Source organism: Ascaphus truei, chromosome 1, assembly GCF_040206685.1.
Source record: "Ascaphus truei isolate aAscTru1 chromosome 1, aAscTru1.hap1, whole genome shotgun sequence".
In the NCBI taxonomy this organism is placed as follows: Eukaryota; Metazoa; Chordata; class Amphibia; order Anura; family Ascaphidae; genus Ascaphus; species Ascaphus truei.
In genome coordinates this window covers 406,021,690-406,046,387 of record NC_134483.1, presented here as the reverse complement: position 1 = coordinate 406,046,387, position 24,698 = coordinate 406,021,690, and the positions used below count along the sequence as shown (strand labels likewise).

The 24,698-nt window shown below is 44.6% G+C and overlaps 2 protein-coding genes across 7 annotated transcripts in view; one reads left to right on the top strand and one right to left on the bottom strand.

Moving 5' to 3' along the window:
* Positions 1-21,388, bottom strand: part of FBXW7 (F-box and WD repeat domain containing 7) — a 208,402-nt gene extending 187,014 nt beyond the window's left edge. For 3 of the 4 annotated variants that reach the window (XR_012803767.1, XM_075613415.1, XM_075613438.1), the window contains exons 1-2: positions 21,235-21,388; positions 14,377-14,962 (exon numbers count right to left, since the gene is read on the bottom strand). The gene's annotated coding sequence lies outside the window, so the exon portion shown is untranslated. Of the gene's footprint in view, positions 1-14,376; positions 14,963-21,040; positions 21,214-21,234 lie in introns of those variants that run through there. The other variant, XM_075613422.1, reaches the window with a different exon arrangement.
* Positions 21,389-21,391: 3 nt separating this feature from the next.
* Positions 21,392-24,295, top strand: ERCC8 (ERCC excision repair 8, CSA ubiquitin ligase complex subunit). Of its 3 annotated transcripts, XM_075613499.1 has the most exons (3): positions 21,392-21,549; positions 22,807-23,880; positions 24,064-24,295. In XM_075613499.1, the coding sequence occupies exons 2-3, from the start codon at positions 23,020-23,022 to the stop codon at positions 24,217-24,219; spliced, it is 1,017 nt and encodes a 338-aa protein (XP_075469614.1). In that variant the 5' UTR covers positions 21,392-21,549; positions 22,807-23,019; the 3' UTR covers positions 24,220-24,295. The 3 variants fall into 3 exon arrangements, with proteins under 3 accessions (XP_075469614.1, XP_075469598.1, XP_075469606.1); XM_075613483.1 differs by having other exon boundaries at positions 22,807-24,295; XM_075613491.1 differs by lacking the exon at positions 21,392-21,549 and adding an exon at positions 21,551-21,686 and having other exon boundaries at positions 22,807-24,295.
* The last annotated feature ends 403 nt before the right edge of the window (positions 24,296-24,698 follow it).

Here is a 24,698-nt window from a genome sequence, read left to right as displayed (position 1 = left end):
GCTTGCTATTTGGTGTAGAGATAATTCTCTTTTCAGACCAGACCTTAGAGAATGGTATACACAGGTGAAGAAAATTCTTAACCCTATAGGTGCTCAGTAGAAAGTTGCGGGTGGTGCTGTAAGCCTTAGAGAGATAGTCATATTGGAATCCTACCACACGGCTGTATAGAAACAGCTTGAATATATGACCTGATGTCTCTCCCAGCGGCTCTTTGATAAAGGTCCCACGGACCGAAATGCATCAGAGGACCTGTCAGCACGATGTCTGATTAAAGTCTACTTTTAACTCAACCCAGCCTCTCTCCTTCTATTGCTGTGCTGCTGTCAACCTGTCCCGTTGGGGGAAGATTATCTCAGATCTTAGAGAAGCCATGCATTGCTCTCCCCCGTGGGTGGCTGGTTCAAGCATCACCCATGATGCACGGGAGAATTCCTATGCAGTCGCATTGAAACAGATTGAAGGAACGAGGCTCAAATTTACAATGACGATTGCTTCTGTGCACCCCCATACCCCAATCTCTGTGTGACACTACAGCTTTAAAGCTGCAGACCAAGCAAGATTCTACATGTGGTTTTTTTTTTATAAATCCGTTCTGTTCTATGAGAAAATACTTGAAGCATTTTTTTTTAAACCAAATCTGAATGACATTTTAAAGTAATATAACAAGCTTTTTTGTTTCTACGGCAACCATTTACAAAGTCACATCCCTTTCCTCTTCTGAAACAGATTCTGGAACACCCTTTTTTAGCCCTGCTCTCTCTAGCAGTGCACCAATTGTATCTATTGACTGCCTGGTCACATGAACTTCCCCACAGAACGTGGCATCTTTGGTCCTCTTCTGCTGCACTGATAGCCGTTTAGTTGAACCGCTCCCCGAATCTTCGCCGATTGATCACAGGAGAACAGATCAATCAGAAACTTAGCTAATTGTGCGGATTGTATTGATGCACATATTAAAGGGGGATTTTTATTATTATTATTATTATTATTATTATTTTTTTTTTAAACTGCCAGCTTGGACTGCTGCTTTAAAAGTAGATCTTGTGCAATTCCGCCTTCTGATCACCCTGTTTCGATTGACTCTTGAAGGGGAGAAACGGTGGCGTAAGGAATTCCATACAAGGCATTCAAATGCTTTGGGATCAGATAAAGAACTGCTCAATGAACGGCTACTTATTCAAGAAATTCCAAAAATATGGGATTTGATCCAGCAACAACAGATCCTACTTGGAGTACATTCCTTGTACACATGCGGGGTTTAAGCCAGCTGGGACGGAACCTTAAAAGACATCTGTCTCAATGCGCTCTGTGGAATAAATTCAGAGAAACAAAAAAAAAAAAAAAAGGAGCAGGGGGAAGAACCGCCGATTACAATCTCAGTCAGTAGAGAACAGCAACCAACTCTGGTTTACAAAATAAATAAAGCAGGAGTCCTGCTTTGTATACGCTGCAAGGCCTTCCAAAAGCAAGACTGGTGTTCAGCTCCTGGCTGCAGTTTAACCTCTTCAGTGCTGTATTTATGAGGTATTTACATGTGGGTTTTTGAAAACTAAACCTCCCCCTCGCAAGACTGGACCACAAAACAGCTTCTCCTTATGGTTATGACGACTCCAGGTAATAGCAGGTCTTTAACTTGCACAAATGCCCCACAAACTTGGAAAGCAAGAAACTCATTGACCACTGATTAAAAAATACATAAATAAAAATCGGTTAAAGACGCCAACGCGGGCAGTGCTGCCCTTCTGCGAGCACTTATCTGCAGCTATAATTGTGCTGCAGTAAAACGGTGCTGACGGAAACATATTTCACATTTCCTCAGACACACAGCATGAATGTAATCTCCAGAGGGCAGAAATCTTATCAAGACAAAAATAAGCAATTGCATATTCATTTTGTTTCCATTAGTGCATCAAAAGCAAGGGAAACACTGGAAGGTAGAAGTCGGCGTCGGAAAGAAAGAAACCTGGTGACAATTCTGGATGCATTTTACTGGTTTGCATCAGCTTCATAACTATAACCTCAGCTCAGTGAGAAAATTGATGGGAAAACATACAGATGGAGCAGGCTTCATTGTTCCCTTTGGTGGGATAAAAGTGGGATATGCTGTGGTATTCTGAGTTACCACTACCACTGAATCCTTTGCAAACTGTGACAGTCTGTGTTAATAGGATTTGTTATCTGGGGTAAGTGTGACACTGACACACACCAAAAATTGGGACCAGGTGTGTGGCTGAACCACACTCCATCCCACAATGAGCAGCCACTTTAACGTCTTGTTTCAACAGTGTCCCTCAATCCCCCTAGATTGTAAGCGTACAGGAGCAGGACCCTCATTTCCTCTCAGTATCCGTTTGTCCTTAATTACATAAAACAGAGTTAAATAGAAATATCAAATAACTAAATCCCCACTGTACCGCGCGGCGGAATAAATTGGCGCTTTACAAATACACGATAATAAATTGTACAAAATGCAGTGCAAGCGATATTTCTCAATTACAAAATGTTGATTTATACTGGTTTACAAATATATTATTTTGTAGGCAGGGCAACAAGAAGTATACATTCAAAGCACATTTCTGAACCCCACCCCTGCACTAATTAGCTGATCCAAGTTATACCAATAGTAGCATGATCAATACAATGACCTTATAGCCATCTGAAACAGCCAAGGATATTCCCTATTGCAAAATTAAGAACATATGTCATATAATACGCTTCAAAGCAAAGACAAATGTGACAGACAATACTCGTTCTCTATACAGAGCCGCTCTGCTTCGTTGTAGGTGACAAGCTTCAATTAGAGGAGGAGAAAAGACAAGTGGCTCACAGCTCAGAATTATATATGCTAGAAGAACTAAAACACAAAGAAAACAGCTCATAAATGGAATATACAATGAACAATGATTTTTTTCCTGTCCCTGCTGACCCATTGCAAACATCTAGCGATTTATTGCAAGCCAGGAAGATGCCAGTAAATAGAGCCACAAATGCTGCAAAAGGCTCGAAAACCGCCATCTACAGGCATACCCCGGTTTAAGGACACTCACTTTAAGTACACTCGCGAGTAAGTACATATCGCCCAATAGGCAAACTGCATCTCACGCATGCGCCTGTCGTCACGTCCTGAACAGCAATACCGGCTCCCTACCTGTACCGAAGCTGTGCACAAGCAGGGAGACTATAGAGCCTGTTACACATGTGTTATTTACATCAGTTATGCACGTATATGACGATTGCAGTACAGTACATGCATTAATAAGTGGGAAAAAGGTATTGCTTCACTTTAAGTACATTTTCACTTTACATACATGCTTCGGTCCCATTGCGTACGCTAATGCGGGGTATGCCTGTAATTTGTAGATGCCATGATCAAAGCTTTTGAAAGATATATTCATTTTGAAAAGCTACCTCATAGGATTATGGTGGCTGACCCATTAAGACTGGAGTATCCAATCTTTAAACTCGTCACTTCTGTTTCATCACAAACACATAGCACAAATACATAGATTTGGACGGCAGATAAGAACCACAGAAAATGCATATTTTCCCATCTCCTGTAACATTGTTTTCTTTCATATTTAGGATAGCCTTCAGTCTGTCCCAAGCATGTTTGAATTCCCTTACTGTATTAGACCCTACCACCTCTGTTAGAGGCTATTTCACGAATCCACACCCTTTCAGTGAAGTACAGTACTTCCTCCCCATTTCCCCTGACCCTGGCACCCTCCAGCTTCAGAGCAGGTCCCCTTGTTGTAGCATCCCTCCCTCCCTCCCTCTAATATGCTCCCCACCTGTACTTTGTGGGAACCCTTTATGGATTTTAAAGTTTGTCATGTCCTCCCTCTCCATGCAATTATCCTAGCTATACATATCCTTTAGTATTTACCAATTATAACAATAATACTGAGTGCAAGTTAGCCGTACTCATTTCTAATATTAAGGACTATATAGAAAACTCAATTTGCTTCAACAAGATTTTCATTTATATAAAAACACATTTTCTGGAAAAAAAAAATGTTACAAAATAAAGTATTTTATGTTTACCTTCTCAAACACAAATGCATTTTCTCGCTACCTCCACTCAATTTTTTTTTTGAGGGAAAAAAAAACAAAAACAAAAAAAACAGTCCTTTGTACTCTACAAGAATGGTGAACTTTGAGAGGTCTGGAAGTTAAAAGTAATAAGCACCTGAAAGTCAGCGAGGTCACTGTGCATGTGCTGCCTAGCACTACAGATCATGGGTTTGGTTACATAGAGACGCTCTGATTCCTAGAAAGTGGAACAGACCTCTGAGCTGTTAGAGGTATGAGTCACTGTTACGTTTAACAGTTTCATAGAAGGCTGCCTAGATTTCATTGTAAATCCTCTGTATATTATTTTTTATCATACATCTTTGATTTATGTAAAGGGGGGGGGAGAAGAGGAAAAAAAACCATCTGTAGTGTACTACTCCGCTCCCATCTCCGCACAGCAGGAAGTCCCTCTTGGTCTCCAGCTGTGAAGAGAAGTGATGGTTCCAGCAGAGACACTTATTTTTCTATTCCTCTTTTTTTTTTTGGCTTGGTTTAAAGAGACACAACTTATAAAAGGCAATTCAAAAAGAATACACGTCAGAACGGACCATACCATTTCCTTTAGGCAATAATCACCATCAAAATGCATTCATAGCATAATCCATGCTGTGATGCAGTCTTCATCCTCAGCCTTATAACACGGCACTTCAGTCACTTCATGGCTCCCTTATAAACCAGTTCACTACCACAGGGCCTTTAATGCATTGCTACCCCCTGGCAGTGGAATAGCAAATCCATCAATGGCAAGGAAGCAGAAAGGTAAATGTCAAGAACTCGGAGCTTTAAAAAAAAATATATATATATATTTTAACCCTACTGGCAGTTCCAGGAGACAGACATCAATGTCTTAGCGTAATAAACATTGCAGAAAGTGACAAAGATGCAGGACAATGAACACAGCAGCACAACCAAGTACAGTACGCATGAAGCACTTTACTTTGAATAAATGAAATAGTACAGATATTAAACACACACATTTAGTACATATCATTAAATTCAGATTACAGTTCGTCATTTTGAGCCGCATGCCTTTAGATTAGTAGCAGCAATCTGCACATCCCAATACTTCAATAATTGGGGTTTACCTGCCACACCCCTTCTCCAAATACTAATTTGCAGGAACGATAATAAGCAGGGAGGTACTTCACAAACAGCCCACTTTTTCTTATGCCATTTAAAATGGGAGTTAAGATATTAGAAGTGGAATCACTAGTTGTAATTACTGGAAGGAATCAATATTTTTCAGCGTCTGTTCGCTCAACTAGTCCCCAGACTGTTGGAAGTGCCCGGTATGGATTTACATTACAGTATGTTCATTTTTAGAATAAACCCCAAACATGGACTACAGTTTTTCAATTGTTTACTAGGACACATGCTCATACGGTACCACTTAAAAATATAATTGTTGAAATACGTGACAGGAAAAAGAAACAAAAACAAAAGGACGAGTCCAAAAGTCTCAGATTAACTATGGGTGCTTCATTTGTTTTTGCCTGCCACTTGGACCTGTTCCTTTAACCCTTCTACTACCAGGAAGACAACAATTGTTGGCGCCCCTGACAGTGGAAGAACCAACTGGTCATTATTGCCATGGCTGGCAGTTTAGTGCACTACTCTTAGAGCAACAACTCCCCTCCCCCACCCAGGAGTTATAGGATATTGGGGGGCAACAGGCAGCCATGGGGTCATAAGTGACCTGCAAGGGATTCACCTGCAGCTGACTGGAGGGAGACGGTCACTACTGCTATAGGAGTTTAACTCAAATGTTAGTAGCTTGCCCAATGAATAATGCCTACAAAATAATGACCCAAATAATGTTTGTATCTTTCAAACTGCTTTGTATTATTTGTTTTAATTGTTCATTTATCGGGGTATTATCGCACTGAAACGATCATAGTTTAATTAATAACTCACCTAGAACTTTAGTAACTAAATGGTGCAAAGAATGTTTCACATGTTTCACATGCTCCAGAGCAGGATTCTTTATTTACAAACAGTAACAAAGACACCATATCACAACCAAAACAGAGGACTGTATGAAAGATCATCTTTATCAAATCCGTGTCCATGCGGCTATTCAAGCAACGGTTCCCCACCCTCTCTCACCTCCCCAAAACAGCCCCCATTGTTTTTACCAGGGCGGGAACCAGAGCACCAGTGACCCCCAAGTTGCCAAGATACTAACCAGTGAAGGTAATGCTGGTACACCCCAGTATTTAAATGTCCCACACCACAGGGACCAATGGGAAGCTGCAACAGATGATGTGGCGACTTCACATTGACCCGCATAACGAAGGATATATAAACTGCTTCTTCGTAAGACTTGAAGGGAACTAATGAGCTCGGCCTTCAGCAGCAAATAGCTTGGGATCCAGGGGACCAATAGCTGGAAAACGTGTGTTTCCGCTCTGCAGACAGCTTGGTTCCCATCCGTGGGAAACAAACAAAAAATGGCAAGGGGGGGAGGGGGGGGGGGAGACTGCTACTTTAAAGCAGTGTCACATTCTCTAACACTGGGATGGTCCATTATATCACAAGCTCAACCGTGCAGCTCCACTTTCCTTCCAAAGAGAAAATAATTGTACACAGACTAAACAAGAACAACATGGGAAATGAGCCATATTACTTCACATCACTTCAGAACAATTGGCCAGATCCTCATTCGATTTGTAAAGTCATATATTATAAAAAGAACTAGTAACAGCGTTAGAGGTGTTAGACAGTTAAGTATGTCACTATTGTAACACAATGATAAGGGCGAATGGCCCTGTAATCCAATCAATCACTTTGGAAATCAAACAGCGTATAGGACTTGGCAATGTATAAGGAGGCTACTGAAATCCCCATTCTGCTTTGTGACTTGTACCAGCATCCTGCTAACTCCGACTCGGCCCGACTACCAGCGAGGCTCGGCCCGACTACCAGCGAGGCTCGGCCCGACTACCAGCGAGGCTCGGCCCGACTACCAGCGAGGCTCGGCCCGACTACCAGCGAGGCTCGGCCCGACTACCAGCGAGGCTCGGCCCGACTACCAGCGAGGCTCGGCCCGACTACCAGCGAGGCTCGGCCCGACTACCAGCGAGGCTCGGCCCGACTACCAGCGAGGCTCGGCCCGACTACCAGCGAGGCTCGGCCCGACTACCAGCGAGGCTCGGCCCGACTACCAGCGAGGCTCGGCCCGACTACCAGCGAGGCTCGGCCCGACTACCAGCGAGACTCGGCCCGACTACCAGCGAGACTCGGCCCGACTACCAGCGAGACTCAGCCCGACTACCAGCGAGACTCAGCCCGACTACCAGCGAGGCTCAGCCAGACTACCAGCGAGACTCTGCCCGACTACCAGCGAGACTCTGCCCGACTACCAGCGAGGGCTCTTCATCCGACAGGGAAGAGCGAGAGGCAGTAACATTGCACCCGCAGGCTGAACATTTTGTGAGCATGTAGGATTGCAACTAGCATAATTGTACAAAACTTGGTTTAAATTATCTCAAACTACAGCTGACTTATCTACCTCAAAAGGAGATTCACCTCACCTCTCGCACATTGGACAGGAGCAATAGAAATTCCTGTCAGCTCCTAATCACCTTCAGCAAGTCATCACAATCTCCTTGTGCCTCAGACACACAAAAAAAGAAAAAAACATTACATTGTAAGCTTATCTGGGCAAGTACTGTGTCTGTAAAAATTCCTATGGTCCCAGTTGTAGGTCTGAGATGGGTCTACGCGCGCTCTAGTACGGAGTTTCTTGGCGAGTGGCGCATTAGAAAAAAATTCTAAATAAACGGATGTGATGTACAATAAAGGAGGGGGAAGGAAGCATGAGGCGTCAAAAACTGCTTGAACTTACTTTACACACCCATACTACAGCGTGCAAGCAAACCAACTGCCCTCCATGACACTGCAGTGAATGGCATGACGCGTCAATGCTTCTGGGATAGATGTGCCTGAACTTGGCAGACTCTTCGTTGTGACAGCAGTGTGCGATTCCTAACATTTTAATATATAAAAAAAAAATTATATATAAAATGTCCTTGTTTTTATATCAATTAGGGGACAACAATTAAGCACAGATATTTCCTTTATGCCCTTTGTTCTTTCATCAAACCAAAAAAAATCTAAATCGTATTTATTGTGTAATAACAGAAGGTCAATGGCTATCACTTCCCTACTGCAACACAATACTGAATTGAAACAAGAATTCCTTGCTGTTTAGACCTACAAAGCTACCAGTATGTCTTAGCCAATAAAGTGATTCGTTCATTAAAGCTACTAATAAAGCAACCTTTTGTTAGTCTACGAAACATCAGAAACCCCTTATAAGGGATCTCACTCGGTATGTTTCTGTCCGTTTTTTAAACCTACAAACGGCTCTCCTTAAAAAGAAAGGCTGAATTGTAAAACTAAACAAGTAAAAAAGGTCTATACTATGATTATACCATTCGAATCCTTCTAGAGCTCACATGGCCTGAAACACACTGTAGGCCCTTCGATCACTTGATGGGACGAGGCAGCAGTGCCGCACTGCAAAATATAATGGGAGTACCACACAGTAAAAATACCTGGGTAACACTTTCCCTGAAATGTTACATTTTATGATAAGAGGTGCTTAACCCTTTGAGTGCTCTATTGTCGTTGCTGGTACGCCATGACACCTGGAACCCTAGGGGCCCTATTGATGTACCAGGTACAGAATGCACGCTCCCTGCCACCTCAACGTGCAGCCGGTGGGGATTTAAATCAGAATCTGGCGAATGCAGCAGCTCATCATCACGCCGCCTAGCGCTGGCAACCAAAGTAGTCGCTGCTGAAAAGGTTACGGTGGCTTCTATTTTCTCCATAGAAGTGACAGGGATGAAGCTGGAGCGAGTATTTTTTATTCTAATGGTGACATGTTTAAAAAGTACTTTTTGCGAGCTTTTCTTTTTTACCTGCTACACGTGACCGGTCTGAAAGAATTTCACATTTAGAAAAAAGATAACACTGGGTTTGAAATGGATGTGAGCACTCACACTTATCACAGCTACCTACCTGCCAAGGTGTTCTGCCTCCCTACCAGCACAAGCAGAGTTCCTGCAACATCAACGGAATGTGTTGGGGACACTACATGTATATCTGAAAGAAGTGAACAACCTACCTGGAAGGCAGGCTATACTCTGGCTTCCAATCCTTCTGGGTCTGAACAAACACCCTGCTTTTCCAACTGATGTTTAAGATCATAGCAGCAACACATACATACATTTTTTTTTGTCTTTTTTTCTTTTGAAGTGTTTACTGTTCCAAAAGAAGTAGAAGTGACGGGAACAAGCAATGAATCTTAATATAACTACAAGGAGTTATAAATCACATAAGAGAGTTAGATCGACGATAGCTGCCTCCTCACTCAAGATCTCAATCAGGTAATTAAAACACACGGTAGTATATAAAATATTCATACGTACATACTCAACACATGTTAGAAGGCATTTAAGATTTTTTTGAATAACTTCCTTCCTTCACAATTCAAAAGACATGCTCCAATGTACATAGTTTTACTGTTTATATAAATCAATAACCTGCTCATACAGTGAATGATCATTTAACTTGCATTATCAACCACTACTGACCTTTTGAATAAAAGAAGACCGCTGGCTTTAAATACTGTAGCAATAAATTAAACAACAAACTCATTTTGAGAAATTGTTTGATTGATGTAAAGACATTTTTAATGTTTCTAATGTAGGAAGCATTTTTGTTTCTATAGAAACCATTTCCAAAGTCACATCCCCTTCCACTTCTGATAGGCACTGGCTCTTGAGCCCCGCCCTCTCTAGCAGTGAACCAATTGAATCTAGTAACTGCCCAGTCACATGATATTGCTGGACTACATTGCCCACAATGCTGTGCAAGAACTGAATTAAATAACCCGGAGCAAGCGTTCGATTACAGGAGAACGGATCGATCTGCAACGTAGCTAATCACTTGTCAGTGTGCAGATTGTGTTGATGCACATATTGAATGGAAAATAAAAAAAAATATTTATAACTGCAGCTACAAACACAACACTAGGCGGCAGTGTTAAACATTGGTTAGGGCAGGGGAGCGCAAACTTTTCCTGCTGCGCAACTTTGCCATCATATCTGCAGTAGTCGTTATTGAATTGTATATGAATACCTCACTTTTCCTAACAAAATCAGCCTGTGTAATATATTTAAGAACTGCGGTTCTAGGCTTCAACGGAGAAACACAAATTCATCATCTTCATTTCCAGGTTTGTATTGGTTTTAAAAGGGAAGGAAGCATTATTTCCAATTGAGTTCCACCTCTTATAGCAGCAACATTAAACGAAACATGTTTTTATGGTTAACACCGTTTAGCACAGATTTAAAAAATAAACGCCAAAAACCAGGATGCCTAAATATATAGTCCATGGTATTTGTAATTATAGTCTGTCATTTGGATATCAGGCACAAATTTGACATTATAAAAAGGTATGTGTGATAAATTGTGAGGTCAAAATTGAAAAACAAAGGAAGAGTTTTAAAAGCGAGATTCAAAGTAGGACTCTAGTTTTAGTGCAGTCTCTTCCATTTATTAGAGAGCAGTGAAGAACGCAACTTTTCAGGTCCCAGAAACATTGCCACTGCTCTCTAAGGCTGCGATTATACAGGAAAACGCCCGTAGCGGCGCAAAAACAAATTTCTTTGCAGTAGCAAGCGGGGAGACAGTTGAATTTGGTATAGCCACTTATCACGTATGTGAACAGGCAAAAACTAAGGCGCTTACTCTAATGTATAGGACAATGCAAATAAACGTAGTGACAATACTACCGTATATCCAACTGATTTATCACGTATGTATGAAACTATTTTTTTGCACCGTGCGGTGTCGCTACGGGCGACACCTTGGGCGTCGTTCTGTATAAAATCGCAGCTATAGGCCTTGGCTATAGTTGGAGCACCCGCTCCCGCGCGCCTCGGCACAGCTCACACTCGCCGGCAGCAGGAGACGTTTCCTGTCCTCCAGGCAGAGGCGACAGGGAGGCGTGTCGGGGGGGAGCGGCCGTGAAGTCACAGAGTGACCCGGCCGTGTCACGGGAAATACAAACTTGTAGCGCGAATCACCGGTCTCCCTGAGGCACATGTGCACACACTATCCACCACTACATTGGCGTCCTAGTGTTCGTTTTCGGTGCGAGCTATGTAGCTCACGCCATCTCCTGCACTATGGACGCAGCCTAATAAATGGAAGCGACTGCACTAAAACTTGTGAGTAGAGTCCTAGTTAGTATCTCGCTTGGGAAACTCGGCTTTGTTTCTTCAGTTTGACACATGCAGTTTTCACCAATATATTTTTTTTTAGGTAAAACAATTGCCACATTACAATTAGATATTACTAAATGGGACAACCCCTTTAAAAATGTCCATGTATCTCTATGCAGTCTACAATTTATCCTGGTCGTTTCATTCTGCAAAGATACAGATGCAGCATAGCTCACCGTTAACGTGGCCACGCCATTCGCAGTACCACGACGATGGCAGCCCAGGCGGATTAACCCCCTCCCCCCTTGTACCGAGCGCCGTGGCTGTTTGCAACAGTAAGTCTTGCTACATCAGTACATATTCTGATTTTCTAGGTTTACTGATAAGTAACATTGTATGTCTGAAGCACTTCTTCCCATGATCTATTTGTTATTTATATGATTGTCACGTGTATTACTACTGTGAAGCGCTATGTACATTAATGGTGCTATATAAATAAAGACACACATACATGGAACCTGGCACTTACAATGCCACAGGATGGGTGAATGCTTCCGCCCACATGTGGCCATATTAAATGAAATCATAAAATAGTGAGTGCCTCCTTCTTTAAATAGATTGACAACTACTGTACATACCTACTTAAAGTACACCAAATGAAGGGTCTCAATAAAAGAGACTGCAGTTGTGATGCTTTGAATCTATTTCCTTGATTTTTAGGAGTTTATAAATTAGGAAGGAAACGGCCGTTCAGCTTGTCAATTATAACGTTGCCATTGAAATGCAGTGGGGGTGGATAATGCAAACGCATAAATCACCATCAGATCATAATACTATTTTCCTGATCAGAAGGAATTAAGAGTGGAAACTAAAGTGCACCAATGTCTTGATTTTCTCTCAAAAGTAGTGTGTACCTCTTAGGTATTCAGAGAGCCCAAGAACCACCAGACCTATTTATTTACAATGATATGCACAAGTAACAGAGAGAGAAGGGAGAGTAGACAGACATTATTATCATCAAGTTTTTTGCGGGTTCTTTTTTTAAAGCCATTTGAATAGAACAACAAGCAGCATATCATTTCACTGGCAGAACGCGATCTTAATTCCACTGAAAGTCATTTCCAAAGCTCATTAGAGCAAAAATGGCATATTAATCGCTCTCCTGAGCCAGGGGTTGAGCACCATAGCAACCTATGCTTTATACACAACCACCACAAAACAAGAGCGTGAAAGTCACTGACAAGTTCAACGCATACAAAACCTGACATCCATGTAAAGGGGGTGGCTCTTGTTTATAGCAGAAATGGGAGATATTTAAAAAAAAAAAAAGGCATTATGTTGAAGTTGTCCTTTAACAAAATCGCCAGGTATGCTTTCTATTATTTTTGTGTTGCTCTTTAGTTTTTGGGAATGTAAAAAAAAAAAAAAAAAAAAAAAAAAAAAAAAAAAAAAAAAAAAATAGCTCCTAAATTATTTATTTTTTATACAAGTAACAATTCTGCCATATTTATTAAGCAATTTCTACAACGTATTTCCCCCAAGTTCCCCTGATTACGGTTTTTCTTTAAATGCTGGGGGTGGGGGTGGTCATTTAAACTGTTTTCAGCCATAATATCCCATTGACGACCGCTTCTGTCTATTAAATTAGCTCCTAAGGCTTTGCCTATAGTGCCGCCAACGGCGACACGATGGGTGACGTCACCCGTCGGCGGCATCTCGGGATTCCCGCAATTTGATTTGTTCAAGGGCCGTCACGTGATGCAACGGCCCTTGAAAAATCAAATTCTACCGGCGTCAAGTTTTCGCGACGGCGCTCCGTCGCTCGTCGCCGGCACTATATGCACGGCCTAAGACTCCTGGACAGGAGCATGAATCAAGGAGCAATGCTGTGTAACCTTGAAACCATTCACGTTTTTCTGGTGTTTGGGACATACTTTATCAACGCTGCTACGCCTGAATGCAATACAAATAACCAGAGTGCCGAAATACCACTCCGAATAAAAGATTGCTACATTCTTGGCAACAACAAAAAGGGGGCCAAGTTTTCAAACAAAGTAAACTAAACGTGAGAAGGGGATCTTTACTGGTTTAAAAAATAATAATAAATTTGTATGAGTGTTAAAGCCCCAAAAAACAAATGCATATGAAGCAACATTTATCCGTGTGGAGTCCTGAGCATGCTTCCCATTAGGCCAGGTCCATAGTACTGCAGACCGTGCTGAGGCGTGATCACATTGCCTAAAGTCTTTGATCAATCTCACACACAGCGTCGACGCACAAGGGCGCAAGCGGGAGGGTGCATGCGTTGCGCAAGAAATCAATTCAAACTGATTTCTTTCTTGGCACGACAGGCAGGTCACGTGAGCGGTTCACCCAATGAGGGCGAACCAGCTCCCTGACACAAGACACGCCCCCCACGGCACGTCCACCATGGACGCAAAACGCACCCGCTTCACGCCTTAAAAGTAGCTATTCTCAACCAAGGAGTCATCACAAACATTTACAAAGAAAGGAAACGTTTGGAAGCATAATAGTAATAAAAACATTTTAATTTTAAAGTACTCATTTCCCCAGCGTATGTGTTAAGATGGACAAGTCTCATTCATCCTGCTGAAGTGCCGTATTTACCAGGTAAATAGCTTATACCATATGAAAATACAACTCAAAAAAAGTTGCTAAATAAATAAAAGCGTGCTACGAGCCCAATATGTACAAAATTGACATAACCTCCCAATCTTTCACGCACAAACGGTGAAAAATTGCCTTGCAGAACATAACTTAAGGAGCTTTTACATACAAGTCCCCATGATCTTGAACCTTGATTCCTAGAACCTGCTGGCAAAGGGATTCTCTGCAGACGGGCTTCATACCTCTACAATTTGTTTAAAAAGCAGACACCACGATTATTTCCAACTTCAAATCTCTGCTCAACCCTTTGGCTGCCAGGTCCAGCAATGCAATTTCTGTAGGGCTACAGTTTGCCATAAACAGACGGCAGCTAAGGATCGCAATTAACCCAATTCAGTTCATCTAGACAGAAAGAAAAAAAACACAACCACTCACCTGCTTGAAGCGACAGACCAGCACGGACAGGTTGATTGTTGGCTGTGACCCTCCCTTTCCCCCTTTTGGCTGGAGAGGGAGGCTGAATTTGTCGGCCTCAAAGCCAAGCGGCTTCCAATTGTGCAGCCATCAGGACGAGAGCAACATATACATGGTGACAGGAAAACACAGCAATATCTGAGGATCTGTATGCCCACCCCCTGCCTCCTCTTGAAATTTGTGTTACTACCTTCACCAGTCACCAAAGATAAAAAGGGGACTAGTGTGTGGTGAAGAGTAGACAAAGGAGGAAGTGGCTAGTTCTTTGGGATTGAGTCTGCTCTGTGCAGTCCAGATTGCTGGTTTGCCTTTATTCCTAGCTATAGCTTATTCAGTGACCTCCCATAGGCTGTACATTCTTGTCCCAAGTCATATCCCTCACGTCTTGTGTGTTTCACGTCTGTAGACACTAATGCACGTGCGGAGATGAAAAGCAGATTTTGGAGAAGGATGAACAGTCAAAACGGGACCACTTCATATAACCAGAGGAAAGTGAGCCTTTGTGAGCGATGACTGCAGCGGGTGGCTAATATCAGGAAGGTGGTATCTGTGGAGAACAAGACAGTGATATCAGCAATGTGGTATAAAACAGGGAAAAGGGGGATCTTGGAAAGAAAATATAGAACATGTGCAGGAATGTCCAAAATGTAGTGTGAGGTGCACTGCAACAAGGAGCTGGACGTGTGGCAATAAAATATGATTTATTCAAGCTGCATTAAAAAACAGTGGAGGGTACAAGCTCCTACGCGTTTCGTGCCGTGAGGCACTTTATCAAGGTGATAAAGTGCCCCACGGCACGAAACGCGGAGGAGCTTGTACCCTCCACCGTTTTTTAATGCAGCTTGAATAAATCATATTTTATTGCCACACGACCAGCTCCTTGTTGCAGTGCACCTCACACTACATTTTGGATACTCTTGGACTTTGGATACGGTTGCACGCTTGAGGACCTACAGGGGAACAACAGTAAGTTTTATATCTCTCTACTATACTTTTATATGTTACCCAAATGAGAAGGAAAAGTGATGACACTTTCATAGACATCTCCAGGGAACAGTGCATTTCTACATGAGGAATTGGAATAGCACCAGAGTTTATATATTCCCCTGTATGGTTACCTCTGTATACAATGAACTGATAATGTAAAGGGACCAGCATTTGAGCTCCTACAGAAACCTGCATATACTAATGTGCAGGAATGTGACAGAAATAATGTAGTGTCTGGATGAAGTGCTGTTAATGGAACCTGCTGTGGTGACTGTACGTGGGTGTAAACCACAGGCTGTCTGGGTGGGGATATAAGAGCATGGTGTGGAGGGTGTAACATGGAAGCAGTGAAGGATGATGATATATGGGTGCTGTCTGGTTTTATCAGCATGTGGGACCAGATGATATCAAGGAGTGCTCTGATGTTTAAAGGGTGCAGCTGATAGTGATATGGAGGGTGTGATTTGATGTAGTCAGAGGGTGGAACCAATGGCAATATGGGTGTGTGATCTTGTGCTGAGGGTGTGCACAGGATACCAATATTGCAAATGGCCAAACCATATACTAACAACCACGTAGTCATCTACCACCACACCTTTACATAACTACAACATACAAACATTAACTACTAGCACCCACCAGCAACTGACATGACCAAGCAGCACCTACCTTCTAATCCTTTAATTCATATATAATACGACTCCAACTAATGCTTACCTCCATAAGGCCTCGGCCATGTTCCTTGCTTGCTGGCGGAAGCACGCTTACGCGCGCTCCCGCTCAGCACTGAGCCCCTACAGCTGCAATTAGAGCGGCTTTAGTAGGGGCTCACCTGCACTTGCGGAAGCGCAGATCTTAGGGGAATTTAATATTCCCCCGCTTGCTGGCGCGACAGGCCGGTCACGTCAGCGGTTCGCCCAATGAGGGCGAACCAGCTCCGTGATGTCTCTGGCCCGCCCCTGGCCAGTGATGCGCCCGCCTCCGGCCCGCCCCCTGACGGCCCTCTTACGGCGCGTGCGATAAGCAACCGCAAGGCCAGGGAAAGCACCTGCTTTCCCTGCGCCTCAGAGCGCCTCAGCACACCAGCAGGGAGCATGGCCGAGGCCTTAACCAACAACCATTACCAAACAACCCGTTCTAAATATACACCAATGTATTTTACAGGCTCTCGTTACAACACTTAAATCCATTTACTAACACCAACCATTACAACTTACCTTCAGTGCCAGTACAGATATCTGCCAGCAATCGTCTCCTGCCACAACTCACAAAAACCCTCCACCACTTCCAGATTACACACCATTTCACCACGCTGACCATGAAGAGACCGCAAATGAGCAGGCTCACCCCTTACCAACACCAGATCACACCCCCATTTTACCACACTGGGCTACCAGGTTGGCAATCAGCAATTCAGTGTTATATTGGCAGGCGAGTAGCTGTGGCTGCATGTTAAGTAGATGGTATATAATGAGAAGGTATGATAGATAGCACATTGGAATTTCATTTAGTGGTATGTGATAATTGGGTTGTAGGTGGGTAGCAAATCAGTACTGTTATGCTCAGTTAGTATACATGATAGCTAGTATATTGGTAAGCGGCATACAAGTATATAAATATGTGCCATATATTATAACTGTGTGATTGCACAATGAAGTGGTATATACATCGTACATAATTCATTCGGTGATATATATGTATAGACAAATATATTAACTAAGTGCTGTAAATAAGTGATTTATTAGAACAGAAGATTATATAAGAACAAAGCACAAAACGCACTGGTCAAGTGGAAACACGGAGTATATAATAAGCTCCCAAAAAAAAAAAAAAAAAATATATATATATACATACATACATACATACATACATACATACATACATACATACATACATACATACATACATACATACATACATACATACATATATATATATATATATATAAATTATTCCAAATCCACACGTGTGTTATGTAGAGTTAATTTGATAGTACACAGTATATAGACTACTGTGGGTGACACACACACACACACACACGTTGTAAATCAGTCAGTATATATAGTTATTTTTTGGATGTTCGGTGAGATAGATACACAAACATAAATACATACAATTAGTGGTGTGGTATACAGAGTATGTTAGAGTTAGCATTGTGATGCATAGTTAGTTGGGTGATACACAAGTAGTTCGGTAGTGCATACAGTTAGTAAGCTAGTACAGTATGGGGAGTAGGTTGGTTGATATATACAGTTGGTCAGTACTGATCGTACTATATAGGAGGTTGAGTTAGATATAGAGACACGCACGCACAGTGAGTGGGGGGGCGGGTGTATAGAGACACGCACAGTGAGTGGGGGGGGGCGGGTGTATAGAGACACGCACAGTGAGTGGGGGGGCGGGTGTATAGAGACACGCACAGCGAGTGGGGGGCGGGTGTATAGAGACACGCACAGTGAGTGGGGGGGCGGGTGTATAGAGACACGCACAGTGAGTGGGGGGGCGGGTGTATAGAGACACGCACGTGCAGTGAGTGGGGGGCGAGTGTATAGAGACACGCACAGCGAGTGGGGGGCGGGTGTATAGAGACACGCACAGCGAGTGGGGGGCGGGTGTATAGAGACACGCACAGTGAGTGGGGGGGCGGGTGTATAGAGACACGCACAGTGAGTGGGGGGGCGGGTGTATAGAGACACGCACGTGCAGTGAGTGGGGGGCGGGTGTATAGAGACACGCACAGTGAGTGGGGGGGCGGGTGTATAGAGACACGCACGCACAGCGAGTGGGGGGGCGGGTGTATAGAGACACGCACGCACAGTGAGTGGGGGGGCGGGTGTATAGAGACACGCACGTACAGTGAGTGGGGGGGGGCGGGTGTATAGAGACACGCACGTACAGTGAGTGGGGGGCGGGTGTATAGAGACACGCACGCACAGTGAGTGGGGGGGCGGGTGTATAGAGACACGCACGCACAGTGAGTGGGGGGGCGGGTGTATAGAGATATACACACAGTGAGTGGGGGGTGTATAGAGATACACACACAGTGAGTGGGGGGGGTGTATAGAGATATACACACACAGTAAGTGGGGGGGGTGTATAGAGATATACACACACAGTGAGTGGGGGGGGGTGTATAGAGATACACACACAGTGAGTGGGGGGGGTGTATAGAGATACACACACAGTGAGTGGGGGGGGTGTATAGAGATACACACACACAGTGAGTGGGGGGGTGTATAGAGATATACACACACAGTGAGTGGGGGGTGTATAGAGATATACACACAGTGAGTGGGGGGGTTGTATAGAGATACACACACAGTGAGTGGGGGGGTTGTATAGAGATACACACACAGTGAGTGGGGGGGTTGTATAGAGATACACACACAGTGAGTGGGGGGGTTGTATAGAGATACACACACAGTGAGTGGGGGGGTTGTATAGAGATATACACACAGTGAGTGAGGGGTTGTATAGAGATATACACACAGTGAGTGGGGGGGGTGTATAGAGATATACACACAGTGAGTGGGGGGGGGTGTATAGAGATATACACACAGTGAGTGGGGGGGGGTGTATAGAGATATACACACAGTGAGTGGGGGGGGGTGTATAGAGATATACACACAGTGAGTGGGGGGTGTATAGAGATATACACACAGTGAGTGGGGGGTGTATAGAGATATACACACAGTGAGTGGGGGGTGTATAGAGATATACACACAGTGAGTGGGGGGTGTATAGAGATATACACACAGTGAGTGGGGGGTGTATAGAGATATACACACAGTGAGTGGGGGGTGTATAGAGATATACACACAGTGAGTGGGGGGTGTATAGAGAGATACACACAGTGAGTGGGGGGTGTATAGAGAGATACACACAGTGAGTGGGGGGTGTATAGAGAGATACACACAGTGAGTGGGGGGGGTGTATAGAGAGATACACACAGTGAGTGGGGGGGGTGTATAGAGAGATACACACAGTGAGTGGGGGGGGTTGTATAGAGAGATACACACAGTGAGTGGGGGGGGTTGTATAGAGAGATACACACAGTGAGTGGGGGGGGTTGTATAGAGATATACACACAGTGAGTGGGGGGGGTTGTATAGAGATATACACACAGTGAGTGGGGGGTGTATAGAGATATACACACAGTGAGTGGGGGGTGTATAGAGATATACACACAGTGAGTGGGGGGTGGTGTAGAGAGATACACACACAGTGAGTGGGGGGGGGGGTGTATAGAGAGATACACACACAGTGAGTGGGGGGGGTGTATAGAGAGATACACACAGTGAGTGGGGGGGGGTGTATAGAGAGATACACACAGTGAGTGGGGGGGTGTATAGAGAGATACACACAGTGAGTGGGAGGGTGTATAGAGAGATACACACAGTGAGTGGGGGGGTGTATAGAGAGATACACACAGTGAGTGGGGGGGTGTATAGAGAGATACACACAGCGAGTGGGGGTGTATAGAGAGATACACACAGTGAGTGGGGGGTTGTATAGAGAGATACACACAGTGAGTGGGGGGTTGTATAGAGAGATACACACAGTGAGTGGGGGGTTGTATAGAGAGATACACACAGTGAGTGGGGGGTTGTATAGAGAGATACACACAGTGAGTGGGGGGTTGTATAGAGAGATACACACAGTGAGTGGGGGGTGTATAGAGAGATATACACACAGTGAGTGGGGGGTGTATAGAGAGATACACACAGTGAGTGGGGGGTGTATAGAGAGATACACACAGTGAGTGGGGGGTGTATAGAGAGATACACACAGTGAGTGGGGGGTGTATAGAGAGATACACACAGTGAGTGGGGGGTGTATAGAGAGATACACACAGTGAGTGGGGGGTGTATAGAGAGATACACACAGTGAGTGGGGGGTGTATAGAGAGATACACACAGTGAGTGGGGGGTGTATAGAGAGATACACACAGTGAGTGGGGGGTGTATAGAGAGATACACACAGTGAGTGGGGGGTGTATAGAGAGATACACACAGTGAGTGGGGGGTGTATAGAGAGATACACACAGTGAGTGGGGGGTGTATAGAGAGATACACAGTGAGTGGGGGGTGTATAGAGAGATACACACAGTGAGTGGGGGGGGTATAGAGAGATACACACAGTGAGTGGGGGGGGTTGTATAGAGATATACACACAGTGAGTGGGGGGTGTATAGAGATATACACACAGTGAGTGGGGGGTGTATAGAGATATACACACAGTGAGTGGGGGGTGTATAGAGATACACACACAGTGAGTGGGGGGGGGTGTAGAGATATACACACACAGTGAGTGGGGGGGGGTGTAGAGATATACACACAGTGAGTGGATGGGGGTGTATAGAGAGATACACACAGTGAGTGGGGGGTGTATAGAGATATACACACAGTGAGTGGGGGGGTGTATAGAGAGATACACACAGTGAGTGGGGGGGTGTATAGAGAGATACACACAGTGAGTGGGGGGGTGTATAGAGAGATACACACAGTGAGTGGGGGGGGGTGTATAGAGAGATACACACTGAGTGGGGGGGGTGTATAGAGAGATACACACTGAGTGGGGGGGGGTGTATAGAGAGATACACACTGAGTGGGGGGGGGGTGTATAGAGAGATACACACTGAGTGGGGGGTGGATATACACAGGTAGCTGGGCGGTTGCCCGGTTCCGGGTGTGTGATGTTACTCCTCGAGTGGCACTGGAGGTGTGTAGGGAGGAAGGAGGGTGTCAGACCTCCCCTCCAGGCCGCTCTCGGGCGGTGGGGTGGGGGGTCTCCCGCCTCCTGCCCTTACAGACCCTCTGTTTGTGTGTGTACCTGTGTCTGCCTGGGGCGGGTCACGTGGCCGGCCGGTCCGTTTGCTCCTCGCGCCGGGTTCTGTCCTCGCGCTGGTCTCACGCACGCGCGCGGCTCGGGGAAGGCTGAGTGAGATCTGGTGTGAGCCGAGACACTGAAGGAGGAGGAGGGAAGGGGGGGGGAGACAGAGGGCGCGCCGCGATGACGTCAGTCGCTCGGCAACAACCGCTGCGGTCGTCGCCGAGAAGATGAGGTCATCCGTGGGAGACGGAAAGAAGAGGAAGGTGGATGGGTCGCTGTTGCTAGGGACGTCTCCGGAGCATCTATCTATTCAAGGTAGCACACGCTGGGGGTGGGGGAATAGCACGCCGTGTAACCCTTTGCTGTCAGAGCGGCCTCGCTTGGCACTGACAGAGTTAAGGACACGTTGCTGCTCTGTGGTGCTGAGGGAGCTCACATCACATGTGGATGTGGTAAGTAGGGTTTTAGGGGGGCGGGGAGGAATGTGCACGGGGGACCCCATTTGCTGTCTCACCTGTCTGTTGGTAACACTAAATTCATAGTCTGTCCCTGTGAACGGGAAACTCAGCTGTTATTAATGTATCTGTGTTTGCAATGTGAGTTTTCGTGACATCGCTCGTAAAATGTCACCGTGTTATATAAAACATTTTAGTATCAATAATCCCTTCACTGCCAGAGGAGCCGTTAAGTGACGCGGTTAAATATCGCGATTTAGGTTTGAACTGATGATGGTCAACCTTTCAGGTTTGTTTAAGGCACCTTAATCCAGGGACTATTGGGACGGACTCTGGTGCGAGGTTTGGGATACCGGACCAAACTAATCTTATTTATATGGAAACATGCCGACATCTGTCAGTGAGATTCCACCGAAGTCTATGAGATCAATGATTCTTACAATCCGTGAGAGTGACTTAAAATTAGTCAGAGTGACATGTCTGTTTAAAATGACATGGGAAGTCCTCTGTATCTGGTGTGTACCATTTCCCCTCCCATCCCCCCAATTTACCTGTTGCTATTTCCCCTCTCTCCCTATCCTCTGTCTATCATATCCCTCTTTATCAGTTATTCCTATCTTTTCAATTCCTCCTTTTGGATGAGCTCTGTAAACGACATCGCTTAATCTGAGGTATTGAGCGATGCGTTGTATGGCCAATCTCTTCGCCAGCTGCATGCTCCTTACCTGGAGAAACGCGGCGATTATGTATTTGTTGTAGAGGCCAGCGGCAGGATGTTCAATACGTCCTCTAGTGTTTCCACGCTTCGTAATTGTTGTCCTGCCATTGGGTTCTTGGCTTATTTTCCAGTTCTGTCGCCATGGGAACCAACACTCCCCATTTTTCACCCGGGCTTGTGACTGGTGTAGGCTGGGTTAAATTCCCCCTTTGATCGTATTAGACTACCTTATTACTCCTTCTCCTCTCATATCCCTCCCTCTATCCACTGGAGTACTCAAAGTGTTTACATTGATACAAAGCTTTTTGGTGTTTTGTTGTATTGTCTTTGAAATTGTCTAGGTACCCACAAATGGTTAATATATATATAATCGTATGCCTTTATTACATCTTGTTGCAGGGCTTGACAATAGACAACGGTCTACACACCATGAACCTTTTGGGTGCTGTTGTTTATCCTTACCTGTTTGAAGTATACTATTACTCCGACTATATCACCACTGTGGTCTTCCTCAAGGACAGCTAACCCATATAAAAGGTCTACTGGTGATGTGTGGATGTTTTCCCTTTCATGGATTAAGGGGCTGTTCTTATCTCGTGCAGCTTTCTAAGAATGCTTGGATTTTTATGGGCCCGTCAGTCTGGCTTGGACAGCCCAATTCGACTCACGCGTGCTGAAACTACACGAAGGGTACTGAGTTTGGAGTTGAACAAGGACAGGGATGTTGAAAGTATCCATGAAAATGGTGTAAACACCCTTGATATTGAACATGTAGAGGGAAGATACATGCTGTCTGGGGGAACTGATGGTGTAATTGTTCTTTATGATCTTGCAAATTTCAGTAAAAATCTATCCTACACATGTAAATCACTGTGTAAAGTGGGTAAAGGTCACCCAGACGTACACAAATTCAGTGTTGAAACAGTCCAGTGGTACCCTCATGACACTGGAATTTTCACATCAAGTTCGTTTGATAAGACATTGAAGATATGGGACACAAATTCTCTACGGGTAGCTGAAGTCTTTCATTTTGATGGGACTGTGTATAGCCACCACATGTCTCCAGTGGCCACTAAGCACAGCTTGATAGCAGTCGGCACAAAAAACCCCAAAGTTCAGCTGTGCGACTTGAAATCGGGTTCCTGCTCTCACATTCTGCAGGGTCACAGAGGGGAAGTGCTGGCAGTCTGCTGGTCTCCACGATATGATTATATCTTGGCAACTGCAAGCACCGACAGCAAAGTGAAGCTGTGGGACGTACGCAAAGCAACTGGATGCCTCTTAACCCTCGACCAACACAATGGAGAGAAGTCGAAGGCTTCTTCAGAAGCTGCAAACACTGCCCATAATGGCAGAGTTAATGGCTTGTGCTTTACCAGCGACGGCCTTCACCTTCTGACAGTAGGGACCGATGACCGAATGAGGCTGTGGAACAGCTCATCAGGAGAAAACACACTTGTAAACTATGGCAAGGTTTGTAACGAAAGCAGGAAAGGACTCAAGTTCACAGTCTCCGTGGGCTGTAGCCCTGAGTTTGTGTTTGTACCTTATGACAGTACTATTGCTGTGTATACTATCTATTCTGGTGAAAAGATAAGTGTGTTGAGGGGACATTATAACCATGTGGACTGTTGTATTTATCAACCTCAATTCCAGGAGCTGTACAGTGGCAGCAAAGACTGCAAAGTTCTCGCTTGGGTACCAGCACTGCGTGAACCTGTTCCTGATGAGGACTCTGAAAAACCAGGGTCCCGTGCACATCTGAATCCAGCATTTGACGATGCATGGAGCAGCAGTGATGAAGATGGATGAATTAAACTTTCAGTGTAATGGATATGATATGAATTGAATATTAAATAACTTGGACTATTTTAGGGTCCTGTGGAAAGGTTTGAGATCCTTATTGACGTTTGCAGTATAGGCAGGGAAACTGTGTGTGTGTGTGTGTGTGTGTGTGTGTGTGTCTTTATATAGCAAAATACAGGATTAATGCTGCACACCATGAACTGGTAACTGGTACTTGCTCTGATCCAGGGGAGTCCCTGTCAGCAAAAAAACGGAAGGTTCAGGGCTCTACGGATTTCCAAAGAATGTATTATATCAAATACACAACGTTTCAACCATCAAAATGTGGTCTTTCTCAAGTGAAGATAGCATACATAATAAAATGTCCACAATATATAGCCCCCAACCCAGGTGAAATTACTTAAAATCATCCGGTTACTCCCCAGTGAATGTCTCAGTCCAGGGTGCACAGCGCTTGCGCACGCACATCCGAATCTCCGTCGAAG

What these genes read in the sequence shown, in the direction of transcription:
- ERCC8 (XM_075613483.1), top strand. Translation starts at nt 23,020, where the DNA reads ATGCTTGGATTTTTATGGGCCCGTCAGTCTGGCTTGGACAGCCCAATT.